The sequence below is a fragment of the Anopheles gambiae genome, chromosome 2, assembly GCF_943734735.2.
Source record: "Anopheles gambiae chromosome 2, idAnoGambNW_F1_1, whole genome shotgun sequence".
NCBI classification, from domain to species: domain Eukaryota; kingdom Metazoa; phylum Arthropoda; class Insecta; order Diptera; family Culicidae; genus Anopheles; species Anopheles gambiae.
Window position 1 is genome coordinate 26041242 of NC_064601.1, and position 23260 is coordinate 26064501.

At 47.8% G+C, this 23260-nt stretch overlaps 1 protein-coding gene across 7 annotated transcripts in view; it reads left to right on the forward strand.

Moving 5' to 3' along the window:
• LOC1273236 (uncharacterized) overlaps positions 1-22154 on the forward strand; it is a 31444-nt gene extending 9290 nt beyond the window's left edge. For all 7 annotated transcript variants that reach the window (XM_312194.6, XM_061644535.1, XM_061644538.1 and 4 more), the window contains exons 2-8: positions 1126-2077; positions 11452-11613; positions 17516-17733; positions 17798-17901; positions 17965-18358; positions 18456-18874; positions 18948-22154. In XM_312194.6, the coding sequence (XP_312194.5) occupies positions 1359-2077; positions 11452-11613; positions 17516-17733; positions 17798-17901; positions 17965-18358; positions 18456-18874; positions 18948-19256 (2325 nt within the window). In that variant the 5' untranslated portion in view covers positions 1126-1358 and the 3' untranslated portion in view covers positions 19257-22154. The remainder of the gene's footprint in view (positions 1-1125; positions 2078-11451; positions 11614-17515; positions 17734-17797; positions 17902-17964; positions 18359-18455; positions 18875-18947) is intronic.
• Positions 22155-23260: the final 1106 nt, after the last annotated feature.

The following is a 23260-nucleotide window of genomic DNA, read 5'->3' on the forward strand; positions in this document are numbered from 1 at the left end:
ATTGGACTCTATGGCACCCTTTTTGAGCAAGCTTGTTGAAAATTCCTATTCGATATATCCAACAAGGATGCAAGCGAGTCCAATTCCCATTACAATAAGTTCATTTCATGCAAGAAATAGTCAATAAAGTGTCCCACAGCTATGAGAACTCCTGGAAAACCCTGGAAAAAAGGTTTGTTTTTCATTTTTAAATTGCAAACAGTTCTCTATTTAACTGACAACATCGTTTCGAAGCACGTTTTCCGCCAATTCTTGACAAAAACGTGTGTTTCTGCCAGACTAGTAGTCCGGCGCGTGGTTCTGTATGGAATGTGGACACGTATGCAGGGTAAAAATCAAACTCCATGTAAAAAAATAGCCAGAAATCGTAAAAATATCCCTGTTGAGATTCTTTCTGGACGAAACCCCTGAAAACCCGGTAATAGAGGGATTAGAAGGCTTATATTTTGCCAATTGAACCGTGTTGGTTACTTTTACTAACGATTGAGAAATATAGCTAAAAACGTATTGACGAAAGACATAATTTTGTCCCCATTCGTCATGACTATTTTAGGCTAAGAGTGTGCTCCAAACGCGTGTTTTTGACCAGATCATCAAAAGAAGTAAAAAAGAGGTGCACTAGAGTGAGTATGCATATGTGATTCATCTGTATACTTCGCTCACTCACCATAATATGTCCGATTAATCACACATTAAATGCGAATTTTGCTTCTTCGAGCCGAAGTGTGTTGATGTTTGATCGCACCCCGCTTAAGCAGAGCAAAACATTCGGTAAACATATATTATTATTAACGCCTACCAGAGCGCAAAACATCTCTGTCGTCATAAGCTGCTAAAACTCTCGTCTGCGTGCGTTTCTGCCAACCCCCCCCCCCACCCCTCCACCCTCTCTCTTGCCTTTCGGTGTGATCTTATTTCGGTGCGATTAATTTATAACGCAGCACATCAGCACGCGGCGGCTACGGCTCGGTTCCTCCGTAAGCACGATAAAATGACGTGGACCTGCGTCATTTAGCCGCTGCCGCTCGCCAAAGGGGACAGTACAGCCAGTCGACGACAGTTCGAGGCCCGATATTAACGTTTCAGTTTTCTCCTACCACGTTGGTTTTCTCTTCTTCGGTGCAGTTTTAGTACGTGCCCAGCGTCGTCCTCACATTCGCCGTGGTTCCGCGCCGCCGTATGCATATCGCCGCATGAAGATGAAGAGTGGCTTGTGAACCAAAACTGAACTGCAGCGATGCAATAACCGTGCTATTACCACAACCCTTGTGCAGTGTGCGTGTGTGTGTTTGTGAGTAGTGCTTAAAGTGATAGAGACGGGGACCATAGAAAGAGAGAGAGAGGCGCAAACTGTGTCGATGCCGGCCGCCGCGGCAATGGTTTCGATGCCGAGCGAACCGCCGTCGTACTACGCCGACGGGCCGAAAAAGAGCTCCGGCAAGTTTCTGACCCACTTCGCCCGCCGGCTCCGCATTGGCAAGGGCTCGTCCAAGGCGAAGGGCGCGTCGGCAAACGCCGCCCCGAACGAACTGCTCGAGCTGGACTCGGAGGAGGACCGCCAGTGCGGAGGAGAGTCGGAAGAGATTGTGATACTGCGCCATCCGGCCGCTGCCGGCACGCCGGACGAGCTGCTGACGGGCAGCTCGGGGGCCGAATCGGCCACGATGGTGCTGCTGGTGCCGGGGACGGTCGCACCACCGCCGCCACCGTTCAAGCGGGGCAACTCGTTCCGCCAGAGCCTGAGCTATCTGCTCAAGCGCACCCGGCCGAAGCTGACCGAGCGGTCCTGCACCAGCGACAGTGACGTGGTGCACGAGCTGGACGAAGACGCGGCCCGGGCAGGGGGCGGTGGGGCCCGCGGCAAGCGCCCCGTGCTGGATGCGTTCCTGCCCGAGCAGGTGCCGGCCAAGCGGCACAGCACCGGCGACATCTTCAACGAGGATCTGGACGCGACCGAGCGGGCCCAGGGCCTGGGAGTGCCCGGTGCCGGGCGGCATCGGCGCGTGCACTCCGACTCGACCGGCTGCGGGCCGATGGCGGGCAAGCCGCCGAGCTCCTCCCGACCCGGACAACCCAAGTGAGTGTTCCCGTTCCCTATTTCTGCTTTTATCTTTTAGCCACAAACATCCCTGCCTTCACCACACACACACACACACAGCTCCACATTGATGACCTTTTTTTGTGCATAATATCCGCCTAAGTTTTCACCCGCCACTGACAATTGGATTGGATTGGATTGGTGGGGAGCAGAGTGTTTCACTTAACTCGGACCATGCAAAGGATGGTTAGGTTTATCAGTGGCACACAACGAGACCTTCTCGTGCTCGGGTACGCCCACCGTTGGCTTTGCGTCTCCGACTTTGTTCCATTCTATCCTCGTGCCCATTCTCCCCCAATGGCGAACCTCGGATGGTGGCGGTAGCGCTAGCGTGTTCTAAGCCGCCCCGGAGTTCCCGGTTCAGGCCGAGAGGCAAGCCTTTATCGCTCTGACCTTTACCTTCCGATCTCGGCCGCTCATCAATCTTGCGAATGCAAAACGAGTTTTCATTTGGCGTGCGGCCATCGAATGTGTTATAGCTTCGGTTCGCTGACAACTTCCCGCCCCGTCCTTACCAAATGGGAGGTCGTTTTTTTTATCCACAAGGGAGCTAAAAATAAGCGTTACTTGTTCGACGACTTTCATCATTACTGCACCAACTCATTTCAAATCATGTAAAGCCATTCTCATGTTCGCTTTTCTATCCATTTGTGGTTTACTCAGCTTAACATTTAACCTTTCCTTGCATGCTTTTTTTTGGGAATTTGCTTATTTTTCTCTTTAATGTAGAGCTTGTGTTTTAGGTGTGACCCTCCTCATTCTCTCACTCTCTCTTTCTCTATCAGTAATACACACCCCGTATTAGCAAACAGCAATCCCCGTAGGCTTGTGTAGTTAATTAAATGGCTCCCTTCCCTTTGCCTAGCTTACGGCACCGCAGTGTGTAAAAAAGCAATATGGAAATGAGTTCAGCAAATAGTGTATGACATGTGCCCCGTAGTCTCCGTAGTAAGGTAGTAAGGCTCACCGTTCTGGCACCCCGGGACTGCTTACAGAAATAGACTTCTAATGGATTAGGCCGCACGGATGGGCGGGATGGATGGATCGAGTTAGCGAGCACATAGAGGAAGGCGGAAAGGAGTAGAAGCAGAAGAGAGCATACTTAACAGCGAGCATAGGTGGCGGTGAGTGGTGAGCGTTTGCCGGCCACACCTCAAACCGAAACCTGGCCAGCATAATGGGGTGAATAGTCAAAAGAACTTTGCTGCCCATTTTCAGGTCAAGGTCGTCGCCGAGCGGTTGGAGGTGATTGATATTAGTTTTTTGTTGATGTGTTTGGTACCTTTTGGTTTTGATCTCACTTTACTGAGAGAGAGAGCGAGCGAGCAAGTGAGTGGGTGGTGCTCTGGTTCTGTGTCCACATTTTGATGAAGTGTTTTTTCCCACCAATACCAACTTGACAGTGATGTCGAACGGTGTTTTTACACGTGCTAAGGGCACTTACTCTTACCGCCGTGACATTTAACCTTTCCAGTCGAAAATGTATTTATTTACCTTCTTTATTTACTTGCCAAACTACTGTACTAAAGACATTTCAGTTCTAGTCACCAGAGAATTTGTCAGGCTCTAAACTCTCCTTTCACAAACTGAAGATCAGTAAACTTCTGCGGAAGTTCCGTGACACAGTCATCAAGTATACGCCTTGCCAACTTGCCAGTTATGGGTTCAAATCTTGTACGGATTGAGCTTCCCATGCTCAGAACTAGACTATCTTGCTATTGCTACTCTGTAGGACAGATAGCCAAACCCGTTAAAGGTTAAAAGCCTCTGTCTAGATTGGCTAAGGTTGTTGCGTCAAATAAAAAGAAGAATAATAGAGCAAGTCAAGATCAGCAAGTTGTCAAGATCACGACTTTTGGTTGGACTAAAGTTCCCAACAGAAAAGTGGTTAAATAACATTTTAATGTACCATTTAGACGCACTATTTCGTAGTTTCCTTCCCAAAAAAAGTGCTCCTTGATGCCGCCTATGGCACGACCAACACGACCGAGAAAAGGCCAACACAAAATGAAGCCATTAAAAACACTCTCTTCGGCCGCAATCATCAGCTGCAACACCGTAAACCAGTTCTCGGAGGAGGAACTCGTTCACTTGCTCGAGATCAGTTTTTGGACAGGTGTACGTCCCCGAGTTCCACCGCACTTGGTATTGCGTTAGCAACTTCTTTACGTCTTCAAACACCAAAAGGGAAGCGAAATGCGTCAACGCTCGTGTGTGCGTCCCAAATGTGGATTACAAACGCGCGTTCTGTTCCGGCCTTTCGTGTACTTCCTTCGTTACTTTCCTCTGCCTGCCCTCGCCCGGGGTTTGAGGTTCCACTTCACTGCAACGCCGACGGCAAACCAAGCTCTATCAAAAAGAAAAAAAAGAGCTGGATGGTTTGTTCGTGCCTCTTGTCTCACGATGGTGTAACGGGCACAGTTTTATGGCCCAACCGACATTATACATTCGGACTGGAATATGGACCGCAATGCATTACAGACAAAAACAATTCCTCCGAAAACCCATTAAAGTAAACCGAATGACAAAAACCGAAGCGATACAGAGACAAACGGTTCTTGCCGGCTGAGTGTGCCATTAATTAGCAAAGCATAGTGTTCTTCTTTTTTGTCTGAAATCTCACAAACGATGATAACGGAGCGGGACGCGCGAAAGAAGATTTGCCGTTTGCCAAAAAAGAACATCGCGTTCCGCCGTCGCGCACATCTCGCGTAATGAGGTCAACGGTGTAGTGCAAAAAAACGGGTCGTTGTCCAGTTGGCGAATGAAGCAAGGCGCGCGTGCGATCGAAATGGCCGGCCAGATGAAGTACCGATACGCTTAAGCTCCACACTTCAGAGTATAAACAGCAACACGAAAAAAACTACTCCAAAAACTGGCTTCCCGTTGTGAACAACGTGTGATTTCCGGTTTGGCTGGCCAATATTGGCAACGGAGAATTCACCATTCCAATCGGGATTTTCCACCACACAACGCAGCAAAAACAAAACACACATGGCGAACGATCTCTCCTCAGTGTTGTGCTGCGGGAACGTTGGATTCTAATGCCTAACAGTGCCTGATAAATGGAAGGCAAGGGGGAGTGTTTTATTGCCTCTTTTGCCACCCGCTTTGCTTTGCCTCACATTCGGGTGAATGGACGTTAAAGTGATCTTTCGCACTACCTTCCGTTAAGCACTGTGTTTCCTCGTACAGCTCGTGCACCGGCGGGTTTATTTTAATGTAAATGTGAATGCGAAAGGTCAATTCTAATTGCGCCAATTACAGTTCAAAAGCGCATCCCCAACAATGCATTAAAAGCAGCACATTAAAGCAGGTGAACACACACTGTTGTTGGCCATGTTGTGTGTTGCATATTCAAATTGTGCGGGTGCATCGATCACAACCCTTCGCGCGCGCACACACACAAACCACCAGTTGTGTCGCCATTTTGCTGAACGACGCGTTTACGCACCACCGAAAACGTGGTTCGATCTTACCGCCTGTGCGTGTGTGTGTATAAGTTAATTACGAATGGAATTTAGCGTATTATTTCAACCTTTTCGCACCTCCAAACCTCACTCACTCTCCCCCGGCGAAAAGAGGGTGATGTAAAAAAACGCGTGGAAAATCCACTCACATCAAGCTCCGCTGCTGTTGCTACGATGTATGTTTTTCCCTTCGCCATTGTACACACATCACACAGCACACACACTACGGCAGTGGAGCAAATAGAGTTTGCACTGAGAGTGAGAATGTACACGCCAGCAGAGACAATGCAGCGGGAAAGCACCCCTTGGCCCGGCGCGTTTGGGGAGAGAGAGTTGCGCCAAAGCACAGCGGCCGATCGACCGACCCGACCCGACCCGACGTCAGTGGCGCATCTCCGCGCGGTGTGTAACACCACACAGCGAGCCGTTAACTGCTACGCGTAGCTACAGCACTATTGGGCCGTGGACACACTACCACGTTGCCACCGGGTTGTGCTGCTTCGACAGTCCGCAGCATTTTGCGGGAGATCGCGAGCGGCGGCGGCTGCCATTGTTAACCGTGCTGTCCTGTGGGCCGGTGGGTTTGCGCGTTCGCTTTCCGGTTTCGGTCGCGCGCGCTCTCGTATCATCACGCATTCGTCGTTCTCGTACGTTTCGGAAAAGAAGGGCTTTTTTGTTGTTGTTTGTGCTGAGACGATGGTTTATTACAAGCGCGTGGAAATTAGTGTTCGATCATAGTTTGTAAACGTGTCACAAGTGAAGATGTAAAAGGCAATTTTCGCGAAGTGTGCGAGTAGCATCGAAGTGTACGATCGCGCATTTTTAGGTGTGTTTATTGCGTGGGGGTTGCGAGTTCAAACATATACACCAAAGCCTCCACCCGTCGCATTTCCATTGCGGCAAAGTGCTGTTGTTTCTCATGTGTGATGAACGTTGCATTCGAATTTGCGTAATGCTTTCGGAAGCGAAACAACACAATCCGTGCAAACATAATGCAAATAGTGGGAACCGGCGTGGAACTCTTCCCAGATTCCTTTTTTTTTTTCGCCCCTTATCATTCCGGCGATAGTTTATTCGTGCAAACGTGACATAACCCTTTCTTTGATGGGGACGATGGGAACGTACTCTATTCCTCTATTTTCCATTCCCACCAACACGACGTATGCTGTAATTTTCTTCCTCGACCTGCTCGCGTCTCTCAAGCGAGGAAGGATTTCCATTGGCCTTGGTTATTTAAATTGAAACATAATTTAAATTCGACATGTTTTTTTTGACAACCAAACAGACAGGATAGAAAAAAAAGAAACAGTTCGTTCGAAAGTGTGCAAAAGTACACGTGTAAGCACAAAAACTCAACAATAAACCAAATAGCGCTCAATAATAATATCCCTATCCGATTGGTTTCGAAAGCGGTAGGAAGTGTCGGTGGGCTAAACGAGCGGTTAGTAGTTTCCTTGCCTCTTCCTGCTTCAATGCGAGCATTTCCCCATCCATTGCATTGGGTGGGCTGGCTGGTACATCGATTTCATAATACGCCACTCCATCGTATCATGGTTGAATAGTCGCCATTGCTCTTCCTGTACTGCTGCAAGTGTGCATCCATTTGCTTGCACCAGTGCCCCAACTACCAGCTCTGATGGGGGAAATGACGGCCGACACACGTTGCCGTCGATCGAAATAATGCCGGCCGGGTCTCTCTGGTCGGTCATCGGCACCACCCGAGACCGCCAGCATGGCGCGTCAACACGGGCACTCCGTGTATTGATGTGCGATGATTAAAAAAGAAGGCAAAACCTCACCCCGGAAGGCACGATGGCGATGATGCCCTGCGCGTTGTACTACGCGTCGCAAAGCCCATAAAACCCAACCGGCAGAAACCCAGTCCGAACTGGGATGTGGGGGGGGTCGATAATGATGGGAAGGAGGTTATCGCTGCAACCGGCATGCGAGCACGATGGTATGCTTTTTTTTTTGCACGATTTCTTCTTGTACCGAGAAGAAGGCACTTGCTCCGTTTTTCTTGATCAAAGAGAAGTGAAGCGCACAGTGAAGCAAGAAATCAAGTGCTCGTTTCATCGCCAAACTGTCGCCACGTTTGGAAGCATTTTGATTTTCCCATTTGGAGACTGGCTGACACTGCTTCAAACATGTCTCCCTACTGCACAAGGATCACCCTAATAAGGAGCTAACTTATTTATCCCTAATAACACCCATATCTTTGCATACGAAGGACATTGCGCGGCTCTAGAATCTTCCCTAGAACAGGCGTCTTCCTAAAGAGTGTACCCTTTTTTTTAAGCCTCTGACTCTGGTGGGTACAGTATCGTAATCAGTTCCGAGAGACATGGTCGTTCTGGTCGCGCTGGCTGATAAGAAACGGAAATTGCTCGTCTTGTTCTATCATCGCGGCGCAAACTCGCTCGCTGACAGTAAGCAGGTGGACTGGACGGCAGAGCAACAGCAGCAGCAGCAGCAGCAGATGCACAAAACAACGTCAATAAACAATGATATCAGGGGCGCGCTCTGCCACAGGTCACACAGAGCCACACGTCATAAAACACATCCTTGACACCTGGCACCTGGGCGCGCCACGGACTTATCGCACACATTGTGGACATCTGTTTTTGGGGGCTACGCAAATATGCTGATAGGTAGAACCACCCACCGCCTAGAAACCTGTATTTTCCGCTCCACTACCGGCGGTGGTTTTGACAATGTGTAATGACAATGCGTTGACAGTGCATTGACAAAGTGATGGGAGCGAATGGGAGAGCGAGATGTGTCAGCAGACGTGTACACCCATAAATTAGAGGTGGCAATATGGTACGAACGGAGGAGAGGAAGGAGAAGTTTGAGGTACCCAAGTTCCTTTTTTTCCCCATTGCCGTCGATCCTTGTGATACCACCACCACCACCATACGGTCGGGGCCAGGTTGGTGCTTTTAATTATTCAACAAGCGCGTTTCATAATTCACGGCTCCCCAAGCCCGACCTCATCATTTGAAGGTGGCAGAGAGTACACATTCTGGTGGGAACGAGTACCTCTTGACTCCAACTCCAACCCGATAGCGCGGCTTAAGCGTTAAACTCACTCTTCCACGCGCTCCTTTGCTCTGGGACAGGACATTCTGCTATGTAGGACACAGAAATGGCATCAACATCAACAAGTATTAAGGCACACAGTGTGTTTGGCACAGCACCGAGCAGCAGCAGGCCGTGTGTCGTGTTATCGAGACATTCCCACAGCGTGGTTCGTTGTCAGAACACACGGAACAAATCGTAAAATATTCGGTTCGTTTCCCTTTTTTTGCTGATTTTTCCCTCTACTTTCCTGTGTAGTGTTCTTGCAGAGAGCCTGATTAGAAAACAAAAAGAAGTGAACAAGAAGAAGTGAAAGCAGCGAAGAACCGGTACCGGGGACTGTGATCGATCGCTGTTAGTGTATATGGGTGTGTGTAATACAGTGCTGGTTTCGCGCTTTTATCGTCGATAGGAACCGCCTTTCCCTTTCCCGAAAAGAACACAACCCCACCGGAGTGTGGAGCATGTAAAATACGTGTCCAATCGGTGGGTTAAGGGTGTCGTCGAGTGGTTTTACTTTATGTTTGAGTGGCAAAGAACACTACCGCGCTACCGTTTGAGTTTCGGAGCAAGAGCAAGCAACGCGATAGGCGCGAGTGGTGGTGCCGGGCTAGATCATCATCATGTTGTGCTTTGTGCAGGGCATCGCTAGCATGAACCACGGTAGCGGCACTGCCAGCGGCAACAACAACACCGTCATGGTACGCAGCAACAGCAAGCTCGGCTCGTCCGAGGCGTCGTCCACGTCGTCGGCATCGTCCTCGTCGCCGGCTGGCAAGCGGCTGTACAAGGCCCGCCGCATGATGCTCCGTAAATCCAGGTATAGGCGCAAGGGAAGGGACAGATGGTTTGCTGTGACAGTTTTGACGCATATAAATTTAGACATACACACACTGCTCTGCACCTTGCAATTGAGTGACGCGCTAATCGCCAGGATAACTTGGTTGGCCACCTCAGTTGCGACGGGACTGTACAGGAGAGGGGAAATGCAATGTACTTAACAACACGTGCTACCTGGGAGTTGCGCGTACCTAATCTCTTACCACGCCTGGTGTCCAAATTTCGTCATCAGCAAGACAATTAACGACCGGCAGGCGATGGAGCTGGCGGTGAACGGCGCGATTCGTAATGACACCTTCCCGTCGTTGTGCGATTGCGTATTTCTTCTTCTTTTTTTTCTACGATTTTGCATTACCTTCTGTAACTCTGGTTTTCGGGGAGGGGATAGGATAGAATGGGGCAGTGGTCCCGGTCCCAGTGTGCTCTAGTTTCATCGCAAAACACGTGGCACACCTTGGAGTGGGGAGGCGGGACATAGGTTAAGGTGGTGGGCCATAATCCCATTACACAGACACACACACCGGCGCTGGCGTCCCCGGACCTCTTGGCTTGCAGCTCTATTTTAAGGTATCCCACCAACCCACCCAGGTGGTGTTGAAAAATTTCGAAGTGAACCTGCAGGCAGCAGCCGCCGCTTGTTGTATCGATTATACTTTACTGACGGCTAAACGGTAACCGGCAAAAACGTTGGACAGTTCATTATCGCGTCCCCTTTTCGCTGCTGAAGTCGGTCTAGGTTACTCCGTGTCCGCTATTACGACGTTCACCAAACGGCAGACTAGAAGGAGAGCGCATCGGGAGCTTTGCGTTATGATGCGCTAATGCGTGGAAAAGGGCCGTAGGAACGGGGGTTCGGAACGGATTTTTGCAATGAATATAGCACGGGGAAATTACGACCCGGTTACGCAGGATGTATGACTGCATGCAGTGGAATCATCCTTCGTGCGCGTTTGTTATGTGTGGTGCGCTGTGTATAAGTTATCGCTTTTAGGAAGTAAAGCTTAGATCATTTAGAAATGGACCACTTTACCGAGACGATGTTGATGTATACTAGGACATTGACGTTGAGTAGTAATAATCTTGCGCAAGTTAATTCTGGAGCACGCATTAGTTCCATCAACTACACTCTCATATTCCTGGCTTCAAATGTCATATAAACATCGTTAGTTAGGGAGTTGATTAATCATCATTTTTGGGTCCAGATATGACCACGAAACTTAGAAACACATATTCAAGCAAATAATATTAAAAAAAATGATGTTACCCTTCATTAGGGTCTTTGAGTTCTGTGTTTTTGGAAACATTACGGCAAATAACCTCCAAATCTCAGTAATAAAACAAGTAATAGATGAGCTCGCCTAACTAGCCCAGAATCGTTTCGAACAGATCGAAAGTGTTTGAAATTTAAGGATGTAGGGAGCAAATGCTCACATCAAGAAGTCATGGAATAACTTCCATGCTAAAAAATGCGAACTTCCAAAATCGTCATCCAGGAAGATTTGTTCAAAACCTATTGAGAAGAATCCATTTGAAAGCCAGACATTTTTTTCAAAAGCTTACATTTTTCCAAAAAACATGAAACTACTCATCTTATTCTTTAGAGTTACAAATAATTACGCGTGGTCATGCCGGGCCCTATACTTCCAATATTCACAAGTACCTGAGGATATTCTAGATGGGAATTGTTCCCGTTCGACCTAATAGAACCCTATGCGTCTTTCGAATAGACCACAGAGCCATCTCAAAATATAAAGTTATGTTCTGGATTTAATCCAACGAAACCTTTCCTATTGGGACAATAAATAAAGTATCCCATTTCACAATAATCTAGACCTAACATTATATTGCATGAAATCTTTACCTTATATTAAAAAGGGCCTTCTGCCCTATGTTGTTGGTGCTGCTTGTTTGTAGGACACTGCTTACTAAATGTTTTCCTTTTTCTTTACTTTTCCTTCCCAGATCCGCCAACAGTGTGGGACTAGGAACGCGACCCCTGCCACTGTCCAGCACGATAGAACCGCTCAGCAGTGTGGATACCCCCGGTGGGCAGCCGGAGGGTGCGGCCCACCTAAATGTACTCTCACGCAGCCCTAGTCATTCGACGACGAAGAGCGATCCAAAGTAAGTAGCAGTGGTGGTTGCTGTGTACTCCCAAGCTGGGCCCTTTTTATTTGAGAAAGTGAAGAATCAACAACGACCTCTCTCTAAGCGCAACACCGGTTTCACCTGTTTACCGAAAGATGAGTCAGTGTCAAATTTCAACTAGAAACAAACGCAAAGGGGAAAATGGAACAGGCGTTATCTATCAGACGAATGGAGCGTTTTAGCCTGGCGTGTGAATCATTTCATTGCGATAAACGCACCGTCTTTTTTTTGGCAACAATCGATTCGATTGTAGGACACCGTCATGAGTAATGCCCTGCAGCAGACCCCTGTAGATGTGTCATAAAAAGCCGCTTGGCCACATTGCAAACACAAATTAAAATGGCTAGCGATAAACAGTGTTTAATTATTAAAGATATCAAGCCTAACGCATCAAAAGGGGGTAGAAAGAAAACTACTTCGGCACGCACAATTTCGCACACGTGGCTGTGAGTGGTTCCGCCGCTATCGCTATTGCGGGCGGGATCACGCGCTTATCAGGTCTTCCGGGCGAACGGCCAGGTGTTACACCCTGCGACAGACACACCTTTCCCAACACCACGTCCGCGAACCATTGCGCGACTGTCTCTCACCCTCTATCTGTCACAGACAGGAAGAAAGGATTAATCAACCAGGTGGTACGCGTACAACTTGCAGCCAGAAATCTGGTTCGGGTGTGATCCTGCTGGCTGAACGGTTGGTTTGTTGCAATTTTCATTGTGCCCACGTGAGCAGTAAGTAAGGCTTATCGGCTGTTATTCCTTGTTTTTTTTTCTCCCCGCTTCACACTAATCCAACCGAAACACGAGACTTGGCTGTGACACGCACCTGCCGGCAGCGGGCGATTGTGTTGACAATGAATGCAGCACAAAATGCTTCCCGTCATACAGAGAAGATACTTGGCAAGTAGAGGCATATACCTCGATAAGACGAGCCTTCTTTTTTATTGCATCCGACCACAAAAAGGCAGGTGATGCCATTGCGTAGCTTGTTGCGCATTGGCGCAATCGGGTCACGGGTAAGTCCATTTTTGGCACACACCCCGTGCTTGCTTGCTCTGCCGACTTATCTCGGCCAACAAGCGGGATGAAGGGAAATAAAATGCTTCCGCCCAGCGGGAATGGGATCAGTGTAAGGGGGGTTTCTTTGGTAGCTTTGCAACAAAAATCATGATTTAGCAAGTCTATCCCAAAACAGCAGATGACTTTTACTTTTTTCCCTCTACCGGAGGTTAGCAGAGGAAAGAAGTGCCATATAATAAACGAACTTGTAAAACGGAGGTAAATGGGAGAGGGTTGGGTATGGATTTTCGATTTTATGGCGCTTATCACCGGGTTCTCGAGAGTAACGGTTACCGATTTATGGTAACCCGAAAAAGAGAGAGGGAGAGAGAGAAAGAAACCGTTTCGCTAGAGTGTAACATTACCGATTTATGGTTTGTCAAGAAAGAGAACAAAAATACAAACATGTTTTGATCATTCCACACGTAAAAAGGGAGAGAGAGAGAGGTTCTGGGATGAGCAGCTGTGGCCACGCACCAATCCAGCCGGGGGATGTGCGATAATGGCATCCCATTGATAAGATAATCCTTATCAAACCGAAGCAAGAGAGAGAGAGACAGAGAGAGAGAGAATGCGAGAGGGAGACAGAGCAAGATTGAGCGATACGTGGCGTCCCGCTGGAAGCAGTGGGCTTTTCGGGGGATCCAGACCTTTGCGATAGGAATCGAACTTTCTTAGCAGTCTTGCGTTCATGCGGCAAGATGACAGTTCAGTTCTCAAGTGGCATCGGGATCGTTCGGGTCAGCGCTTACGGGCAACAGTCGCACCCGCACACACAGTCAGTGTGTTTCATTGAACCTTGCGGAGTACCGCGTCCGTGAACGTGAATTTTGTGGCCAGGATAGACAGGGGCGACACTAAACCACTACTATCACCATCACTCGCTCAGGTTTTACACGGGCGGGTGACAGCGTAGACAATTAGGGTTAGAAAATAGTGATCATTGTTGTTTGTAAACAGTGTGAACTGTCACTCGTGCGTGCGTGTGTGGGTTTTGCGTGAAGAAAGTGACCTCTGCGCGCATCGTTTGATCGTAACTGCCAAAACGAGCAGTTAGGCAACGCAAATTCGGTTCCGAGCCGAGAAAGCGTGTGTTCAAAAATCGTTTGATCGTGTACCGACACGAAAACGGCTCTGTCGTGGCCACACAATGTCCCTTATTTACGATATCAGCCTGGTAAAGCACATGCGTGCGTGCGTACATTAGGGGAGAGAGAGCGAGCGTGTGATATTTGAGACCGGCGCATATCGATTGCCAAGACCAAAGCGCAAAGGGCGAGTAAAGTGCGGCATTGTACAGTGCTCCGCCTGCCAGCATATGAAATCGTTGACAAGCACTGTGACGACAGGCATTACACACTACACACTAGTTTTATCTTGCTGTCTTGGGCACCGTTTGTGTGAGGAAGCGCTTAGTTAATGCTGGTGGTTATCAGTCAACCAAAAAAATAAACAACAACAACAATAAGTTCGCTTCAAGTCGTGCTGGCTCGTTAGTGGGAAAATAAGTGACAGGAGAAGAAGAAGAAAAAAAGAAGAAAACTTACACTACCGCATCGGGTAACAGACGATTTCAATACTGCTCGCTCGTTGTCCAACCTGTGCTTCGTTGCACCGCCTGCTGCTGCTGTTGCTGCTACTGCTATATCATGTGTTTCACCGTAAACGTCAAAACGAGATGAAACTTCTCCCTTCTTCTTCTTCGTCGGCTTCGCCTGCTGGCCCGTCTGTCGCCGGTCCGTGTTGTGGGTTTCGTCTGTGCCGTGTTTGTTGATGTTGTTGCGCTCCCATTCTGGGCCCAGCCGATCATGACGACGGCCTTCGGTTGAAGGAACACTTGTTGTCTGTTGATTGAACTCGTGCCACTGCCCCGCCGACGAGTGTGTACAGTAGTGGCAGAGGGTGGGTTTGCTGTTATGAAAGCATATTCACCCCCCCGAGCGCGATCCCGGAGAGGTACACGATCAGCAATTGACAACATCGCTTTCATCGTGCAGTGGTGGTGGTGGTGCTGTGTGCATTCAAAACCGGCTACACGATCAGAACGATAACGATCGCGAAATGAGGTGTAGTGCGTGCGTGCAATTGTGACGAATTGGCTTGCGTTTTTTTTGTGTGCAGTTCATCGGTGGCGGCACAAGCAATCGTAATAAAGTGTTGTTGGTACTGCTGTTGTGTGCTGTTATTGCTCGAGCGTTTCGATATACGAATCGAAAAGGCCCCGAAGAGAAAACCATCAAATTAAGATCGATTTCATCTCCTCTCCCTGTGTGTTTGCATTGTTAAGTGACTCACGAGCACACACACACATACTATCGAGTAGAACTCTTTGTTGAGAGAAACGTACACAGAGGACACACTCTGCTCCAAAATGCCTCTAACTCCAGCCTATTCGACACCAAACATCACCACCGAGGCGGATGAGGACGTATCCAGCGTTCGGTTGCGGAAACATAGTGCACTTTACCGGTAAGATTAGAAACGAGGCTTTGCTTAAGGCACAAACCAATCTATAGAGCTTCATTAAAAGGTAAACAATCATTTGCGGGTATAAGTAAAGATCGAGATTTGAACCGAGTCGTGCTGGATGCTGCCTAGGATAGGCGTGTTGTATCTTTCAGGTACGCCACAAAGCCTGGAATACGAGAAGCAGTTAAAAAGCTTACATAAACGACAAGTTTAACATTGGCAACCATTCGAAATACGACAAAGGAAGAAAGGAGAGCACGATACAAATAATGCATAATGTACAACAAAAAAAGTCATTCAATTATCGAGCCTTTGATTAACCTGCTAAACCTCTTCTTGGCCTCAAAATGTCGTTTCTTTGCACCGCGCTGTCACGGGAAGGAATATTATAACGTCTGACGGAATAAAAAGCACCAATAAACAATTGACTAATCAATCATGCGAATCAAACGAACTTGGCACCATGCCAAGCGAAAGAGAAGGTGTGCCGCGTTTGCGGATATTTGTATTAATAGTCCGCAGTGAAACTCTTTCCCATTTCAGGTTGTCTTGTACTTGTAGGGCTAATAGCATTCGATATGTGCTACAGTTTTATGCTATAATTTCATCTCGAATCTAATATTTAACGCTGAGCCCGTGTAGTAGCGGAAGAAGATGAACTTTAAAAATAGGTGATTAAATTTAGATTAACCTGAGCGCGGACAACACACAATTCCCGCTTTTGTAATGACGGTGCACACAAACACACACACACACACGTGGTAACAACTGGTGATTGTACACGTTCTTTATCATTGCGATGTCGAATCGTTTGGTTAATCGGTTGAACGTGCTACTCCTCCATTGCCTCGGTACAATGGGTATGAATGTGGTCATTGTGAGACAGCAGTTACAATTGAACCGGATGATCAGTTGACATTGCGAAGCAATGATACTACCCGTGGTGCCAATTGTATTCGCGAGGTAAATGAGGTTACACAGGAAGACATGCTGAGTTCTGTGCAAAATTAAAAGGGATTGAAAATCAATATGAAGGTACCCACGTAGAGCACATTTTACAGGTTAGCGTGCAGGGGCAGTTTTGTTCTAGCTAATGCCCTGTAGTCCCTTTGCCACCTGGTCAAAGTAATCGCAACAGCAATCTACAGCTTAACAGAAATCCCATTATTTTCCTACAATTCCATAAAACTAATTCATAAGGTAGCAGTTAGCACTTAGAGCACACGATAGAGCTCCTCCAATCTCCCTAGTAGTTTCTCCCAAATCGATCACGCCACATTCTTTTGCACCTGGTAAGGAGCGCACCTGTTATCAGTTAGTTTATGTTTTTTTTTCGATCAGCAGGAATGTTAATGCCTCACTAAATGCTGATAGTGTATCAGGAGTGGAAGCGTGAAAACGGTTAGAATTAGATGGAGACCTTTGCCAGATAAGACATATAGCTGAACCCACTTTAATTACTGTTGTATAATCGATGGCAACCCGATGTGTATCTTAGTTCCTTTACGAATGACATAAGTGCGACTACAAGTGAGTCTTTTTTCGTGCCATTTCTACCTTAAAATATTTAGCAAGCAATGAAACCTCCGGGAGGGAATGGTACCGCACTAAATCAACGGCTCACTTAGCAGCTGGTAAAACGACACCGTGCTGTAATTATGTGCTCAGCATGGCTGAAACAACACCAACATCGGTCGTATGCATGCTTTGCTTGCAAGGAATTTATTGGTCGTTTTGGGATGTTGGACACGCAAAGTGAAAGAATACCACTATTGCCTGCTATTGCCAGCCAGTCTCAGTCTCTGGTGGGAAAACGCAATACAGAGGGACTCCTGGACTGGTCGCGGCTACTAATCAGATGCAAATGGAATGCAAATTGAATTAGTACATCTTGTTGCATGACGGCGTGCTGGCCGTTGTTGTTCTGTTGTATCTTGACACCTTCCGATCGGGACGCTCAGCACACACGTGGTGGCACCAGAGAGAGCGAGAGAGAAAGCGAGAGACCCACACGGAAGGCGGTAGTGCGATCCGTAACAGCTGTTCTTAATTGGGGGCAGCCGCATGCCACGTTACTGCACTGGTACTACCGACCGACTGTTGCATCCCAAAGTGGTGTATTCTCAGCAATAAATAATAGACACCCACCCACCCACCCACTATCGATTGCATTACAGCTCCTCTCGCTCGTTGATCTTGACCTTCGGAGGGGTGGAGGCCGCGCACTGTGTCCAAAGTCAATAAGGTCGCCGTTTATCAAGGGCAATAGCGAATGGAACTCGCGCACTGAACACGCTGGTGGTGTTTTCTAACTGCTTTTTTTTTGTCGTTTCCGCCTTTTTCCCCCCCAGATCGCTCAAATCGCTGTCACCGTCGGCCCGGTCGTCCACCGTACGCAGCTCTAGTCCACATCCGCTGAAATCGTTCAGCAGCACGCGGGACGCGGGCGTCGACAAGCCGGACAAGCCGGAGAAGCACCACAAGAAGAAGGAGGGCGGCCTGTCCTGGGAGCAGAAAAAGTTTGCCCAACACTTTGCGCAAGTGCCGGACGATGAGGTGGTGCTGGATTGTAAGTGTCCTTTCGGTGGAAGAAGTTGACCTTTTTTGTTTAAAGCGTTTCTTCTATTTTGCAGATTTTTCCTGCGCCCTCGTTGGCGACATCCTGCTGCAGGGCTACCTGTACATCACGCAGAACTATTTCGCCTTCTACTCGAACGTGTTTGGCTACGTGACGAAGGTAGGGTGTGCCGTGCCGGTCAAGTTAAGGGTTTTGTTTTCAACAACGTTTTCCATCTCCCAGCTCCTGATACCGACCGTTTCCGTGCTGGACATATCGCGCGAAAAGACGGCCTACATGTTCCCGAACGCGGTCGGCGTGAAGACGCGCGACGATCGGCACGTGTTCGGCAGCTTCCTGAGCCGCGAAGCCGCCTACTATCTGATGTGCAGCGTGTGGGAGCGGGCGACCACGCCGCACAGCGACTCGCTCGGCAGCATTCAGCACACCCGGCTCGCCCCGCTGCTGCACGCCGAAGGCTCGGAAGGCTCGCTGGACGAGGACAGCAGCTGCTACGACGGCAACGAGAGCTCGTTCCACGGGAAGGACGATCTGCCCGACCTGCTCGATTCGGGCGACTCGCACGAGAAGCAGCTGAATGCGACCGAGGGCGGCGGCACGAATCAATCGTCCGATGGTAGGATGGACCAACCTCCTTTCCCCTTTTTTTTGTCTCAAGCAAAGGACACGCTTTAAATGCGTCGGTTTTGCCTTCTCCCCCCTCCCGTTCACAGATTCCACCGTGCTGCTGAAGCAGAAGAAACTTAAAAAGGAACTGCTGCTCAAATCGCCTGCCATCGTGAAAAGCCCGGCCATTCTCAAGGTGGCGGTTGCGGCCGGCGCCCTCGACGGGCTGAAGGCAGGCGACAAGGCGCTGCCGTTGCTGCTCGCTGGCGACGGGACGATGGGCAGTTCGATCGGTGCCAGCGGTGCCGGCGGTGTCGGTGGTGCAGGTCGTGGTGTTTACGGTGACGGCGCCGGCCGCAGCAGACTGTCCCTGCTGAAGCAGAAGCTCCGGCACATCCTTCCCTCCGATTTTGGTATTATACACATAGGATTAATATTAGCTGTCCTGCTGGCACTGTTCTCCTGCTTCCTGGCCTACAAGATCTACGCGCTGCAGGCCCGTCTCGCCGCACCGCCCATCCGATTGGTGAGTTTTTTTTCCGTACTTTCCCAAGCATTGGCTTCAGTTCACTAAAACGTTTTGGTAACTTCATTTTTAGGGCGACGATACAGACTTCTATCTCGATGTGCTCCGGTGGCAGAAGCGGCTGCACAGCAAAAGCAAAGAGGAGGCCCAGATCGTGCTGAGCTCGAACCTGGAGCAGATTATCAAGGTGCGCAAGAGCCTGGAGACGCTGTCGCTGCTGATCCAGGACTCGGGCACCGATGGGAGTGGTAGTGGTGGGCGCGAGGACACGCCCGGTGCAGCGCTGCTGAGCGCGATGATTGCGGGCGAATCGGGGCGCGTGGTGCTCGATCGGGACGGTGGCAGCTTAAATCAACAGTACTTCCACGAGGACGCCACATAGCGTGCGTGAGATGGGTTTGTCCGGGATGGCGGGATTGCTGACACAGCTTACGCATAGGAAAAAGGGCCCAACCCCTTACCCGGGCTAAGACTAGGTAGGAAGGGATCGATGAAGGAAGACAGAGAGAGAGAGAAACAGACAAAACTACATTACGAGGAAAGTGAAAGGGAGAGAGATAGAGAGTTACGTTGCCGGCAACGAGTACCGCTAACAGTTGCAAAGTGTATTTGCGGGACGTTACTGGAGCGGAAATGCGCCACCGTGTTTGTGGCGGTAGGCGCATGTGTGATTTTGTACCTTTAGCAGAGAGAACGCGCACGGTGTGTTTTCGGTTGTTGATCTTTAATTTATTATTAAAAGCTTTTGTGCGTCGTTTAGTTTGATAACTAACTTTAAATGGAAGTACAGGGGGGAGGGATACGCACTCGCAGGAAGAAAGATAAGATGGTGTGACCGTGTCGACACTAAGAAGAGATGCATTTAAGCCTGCAGCCGCGCTGTAGGTGTTGGTGCGGGCATATGACGACGGCGCACGGCGATGTAAACGACAGCTTGAGTGATGAGTGATTTAGGAATTTTGTTTTTTTTTTTTTTAAATTGAAAACCTTAGAAAAGGAACAGCCAACGTGTATTGTGGGATATATCTGTGTGTGTGAGAGAGAGGAATGATTACAAGCTTTGCAGTAAGTACAGGTAGTGTACAGTGAGCAGTAGTATCTCTTTTTTTACGCGATACATGTGGGAGTTGCGGGACAACAGTCGAAACACAGAGATGACAGTAATGGCCAAAACTCAACCGACACACCACCACTACTACTACTACACCAATAACCAACCCATTTCTTCCTTCATTCATCCACACCGGGTTCCAGCCGAAAGTAGTATTTGCGTGCTCCCAAGAGGCCCTAGTAGTAGTAGTGACCCAGAGTTTAGTCTACCGACCAGAAGAGAACAGGATAGAATGATATGAAACCAATAGGAAGCCGATAGGAAACCGATCCCGAAGCCGCTATGCTCGGGTTCAGTTCGATTTTTTTTTTCTTATTTGCTTTTGCTACTCACAGTTGAAATGAAGAAAAGAGATGAAACACTCCCGCCGCCTAATGAACTACCAGTGGAACCAGTTTTTTGGGACCGTTTTGAGGGTTGTTGTTTTTTTCTCATTTATCATGCGCTCCCACCCAATGCAGCGTGGTTTCGCTCGGGGTTTTTTTTTGTTGTTTTTTGGAACTATTTATATCTCGATAGCAATTTGCGCTGACAGCAATACAACACAACACAACAAACAATGCGTCGATTAGATTTGATACACGATAAACAAAAGCCCCTCCTCCCCAGCAGATGTAAGTGTAGTGAAAGTAGCAGAAACACACGGTTTGAAAACGGGTGATGAGAGAAGGAAGCCGTTTTGCTCAAAGCGTACAGAGGATGGAGACCCAGCCGCACAGTAGTGGAGTGCAGTTTGTTAGTGATGGTTTTATAGGCAAATTATGCCCCCCCCCCCCCCTTCCCTTCACTACTAAGTTAGTATGCAGTTAGTGCCGTTTCGTTTCGGATACAGCAGAGGAGCACAGATCGTCGACCATCAATTGGTGCCATAGAGCTTAACCGGGTTACGGTTGTTCAAATTGATGAACGCGAGAAGGAAACGTTAGGCGAAGCGAATGTACGAAAAAGTAAGGCAAGGTGACGCCGTGGATGATTTTTAATTACTAGCACACACACACACGCAGGCACACAATTTCCACCGTGTGTCCTATTTGTGCAACACTCTCTAACTCATTCTTTGGGCCGCCCCAATCGTGGTGTGTGAGTTTACATCTGCAGTGTGAGTGTAGCTACGTGTTGGCAATCGAATTGCACCGCCAAAGGTGGCGTTGGCCTTTACCAAAAAACCCTCTTTTGCTGCCGAACAGTAGAAGCCGAGCTTCATATCAATTATCACACGAGCGGGCCCAAGGAGAGGCTGAAGGAATGTTAGCGCGACGATCCTCCCCCTTCACTTTGCACCACACCACGCCATACCGTACCGGGCATGTAAATGGGCGCACAATAGCATATATCTCTTTCGCGGTTTGGTTTGGCGCGGGGATGCAACAGGAGAGAAGATCGCGTTCGTCGCGTTCGTTCGTCCGAATGATGAAGGCCAATGCAATGGAATGAGAGAGAAACGAGAGCAGGGATAGAAGAGCAAGCGGAAACTTAATGCGTTGTTGAGAGGGCAAAGAAGAATGATCAATTAGGAAGCCCGAAGAGCGAAAAAAGGTTTTGGGAAAGGATGAGGAACCGTACTAGAAGCAAATTGTCTGTGATATGTATGCAAAAATACATGAAGGAAAAAGGGGAAAAAAAGGGATCGCGACGATCAGGCGAAGATTGCGCCCCTGCCGGATGGTACCAACACCGGGTGATAATGCGAGAGAAGAAGAAGAAGAAAAAAAAAGACGAATGCAGGGCTAGAAAAGAACCAATAAGCAATGTACTGAAGCAGAAGAGAGAATAAGAAAAGGAGGGTGCACGTAAATCACAGAAGAAAAAAACAAACGATCGCTAGAAGAAGGTGGCAAGATCCTGAAGACGATTCCCCGTCTGTTGGGTTACACCTTTGCTGTGCACCGTGTAGAGTAGCTGCAACGTTTCCTTATTTGCATAATATTTCCTTCCCTCCCCTTCCGCCCCAATGCTTAATTCTTTGTTGGTGAAGTTTTCGTTGGTCGGTTTCGGTTGGTGGAAGATATCGTGATGGTGAAGAATAGGGGAGTTCACCGTAGAAGGATGATCCTTCGGTATGACTTATTTCGTTTATTTCGTATTTTTGTTATGGGTACGTTACGATGGTAGGATTTAAAGACATACGAAAAAGCTAATAAACCCGTATCTTGAACTATGAAAAAAAAAGGCGTTTGGGTGTGTTCTAACAGGTGGCCGAAAGAACTTGATCTCCTCGCTGTTATGACGTACGATTGGGAGTAGTGTTGGGTAAATCAGATTCAGATTCATGAATCTGAATGAATCTTTGGAATGATTCAATGAATCTTCAAAGATTCATGAATCTCAAAGATTAATGAATCTTCAAAGATTCATAAATCTCGAAGGTTTCATGAATCTCTAAAGATTCATGAATCTCGATTCATTAATCTCGAAAGATTATTTGATCTATGAAAAATCATGAATCTCAAAAGTTTCTTAAATCTAGAAAGATTAACGAATCTATAGGGATTGATGAAAATCTAAGGAATCATAAAATTTTAAAATTCACAAGGCTTTAGCTTTTTATTATTCTTCTTTATGGCGTAACAACCTACGTGGTCATGTCAGACTATACCGGCTTTTGATACTTCTTGGAAAGTACCACGCAGTTGAACCGACAACGGGCAACTTGTTGGTGGGATTGGGCAAATTCAATATTTTGGGGATCATACATCTCTAAAGATTCATGAATCCCAAGAAATATATGAATTTTAATGGATTTATGAATCTTATAGATTCATCAATCTTAAGAGATTCATGAATCTTTGGAGATTCATGAATATATAGAGAATCATAAATCTTTGAATGAATCAATGAATCTTTAAAGATTCGTGAATCTTTACCGATTAATGAATCTTTGAAGATTCGTGAATCTTTAAAGATTCGTGAATCTTTAAAGATTCGTGAATCTTTAAAGATTCGTGAATCTTTGAATATTTGTGTATCTTTTTCATGAATCTTTGAAGATTCGACTCGAGATTCGAATCACTCATCACTGAAGATTCATATGAATGAATCTCAACGAAAGATTCATGAAACCCAACACTAATTGGGACGTATGATAAGGTAAGAGAAAACACTTGATGTCACTTCTTTTAGTTCCACTTTTCACATAACTCTCTGAGACATTAGACTCTGTCTCAAAACTCCACAAACCACACATCCGCTGCAACGTATCGGAATTGTCATAAATCCTAGCTGAGATGGACACGCCTGCATTTAAGCGGAAGTAGGCGAAGACTACTACGATGCAG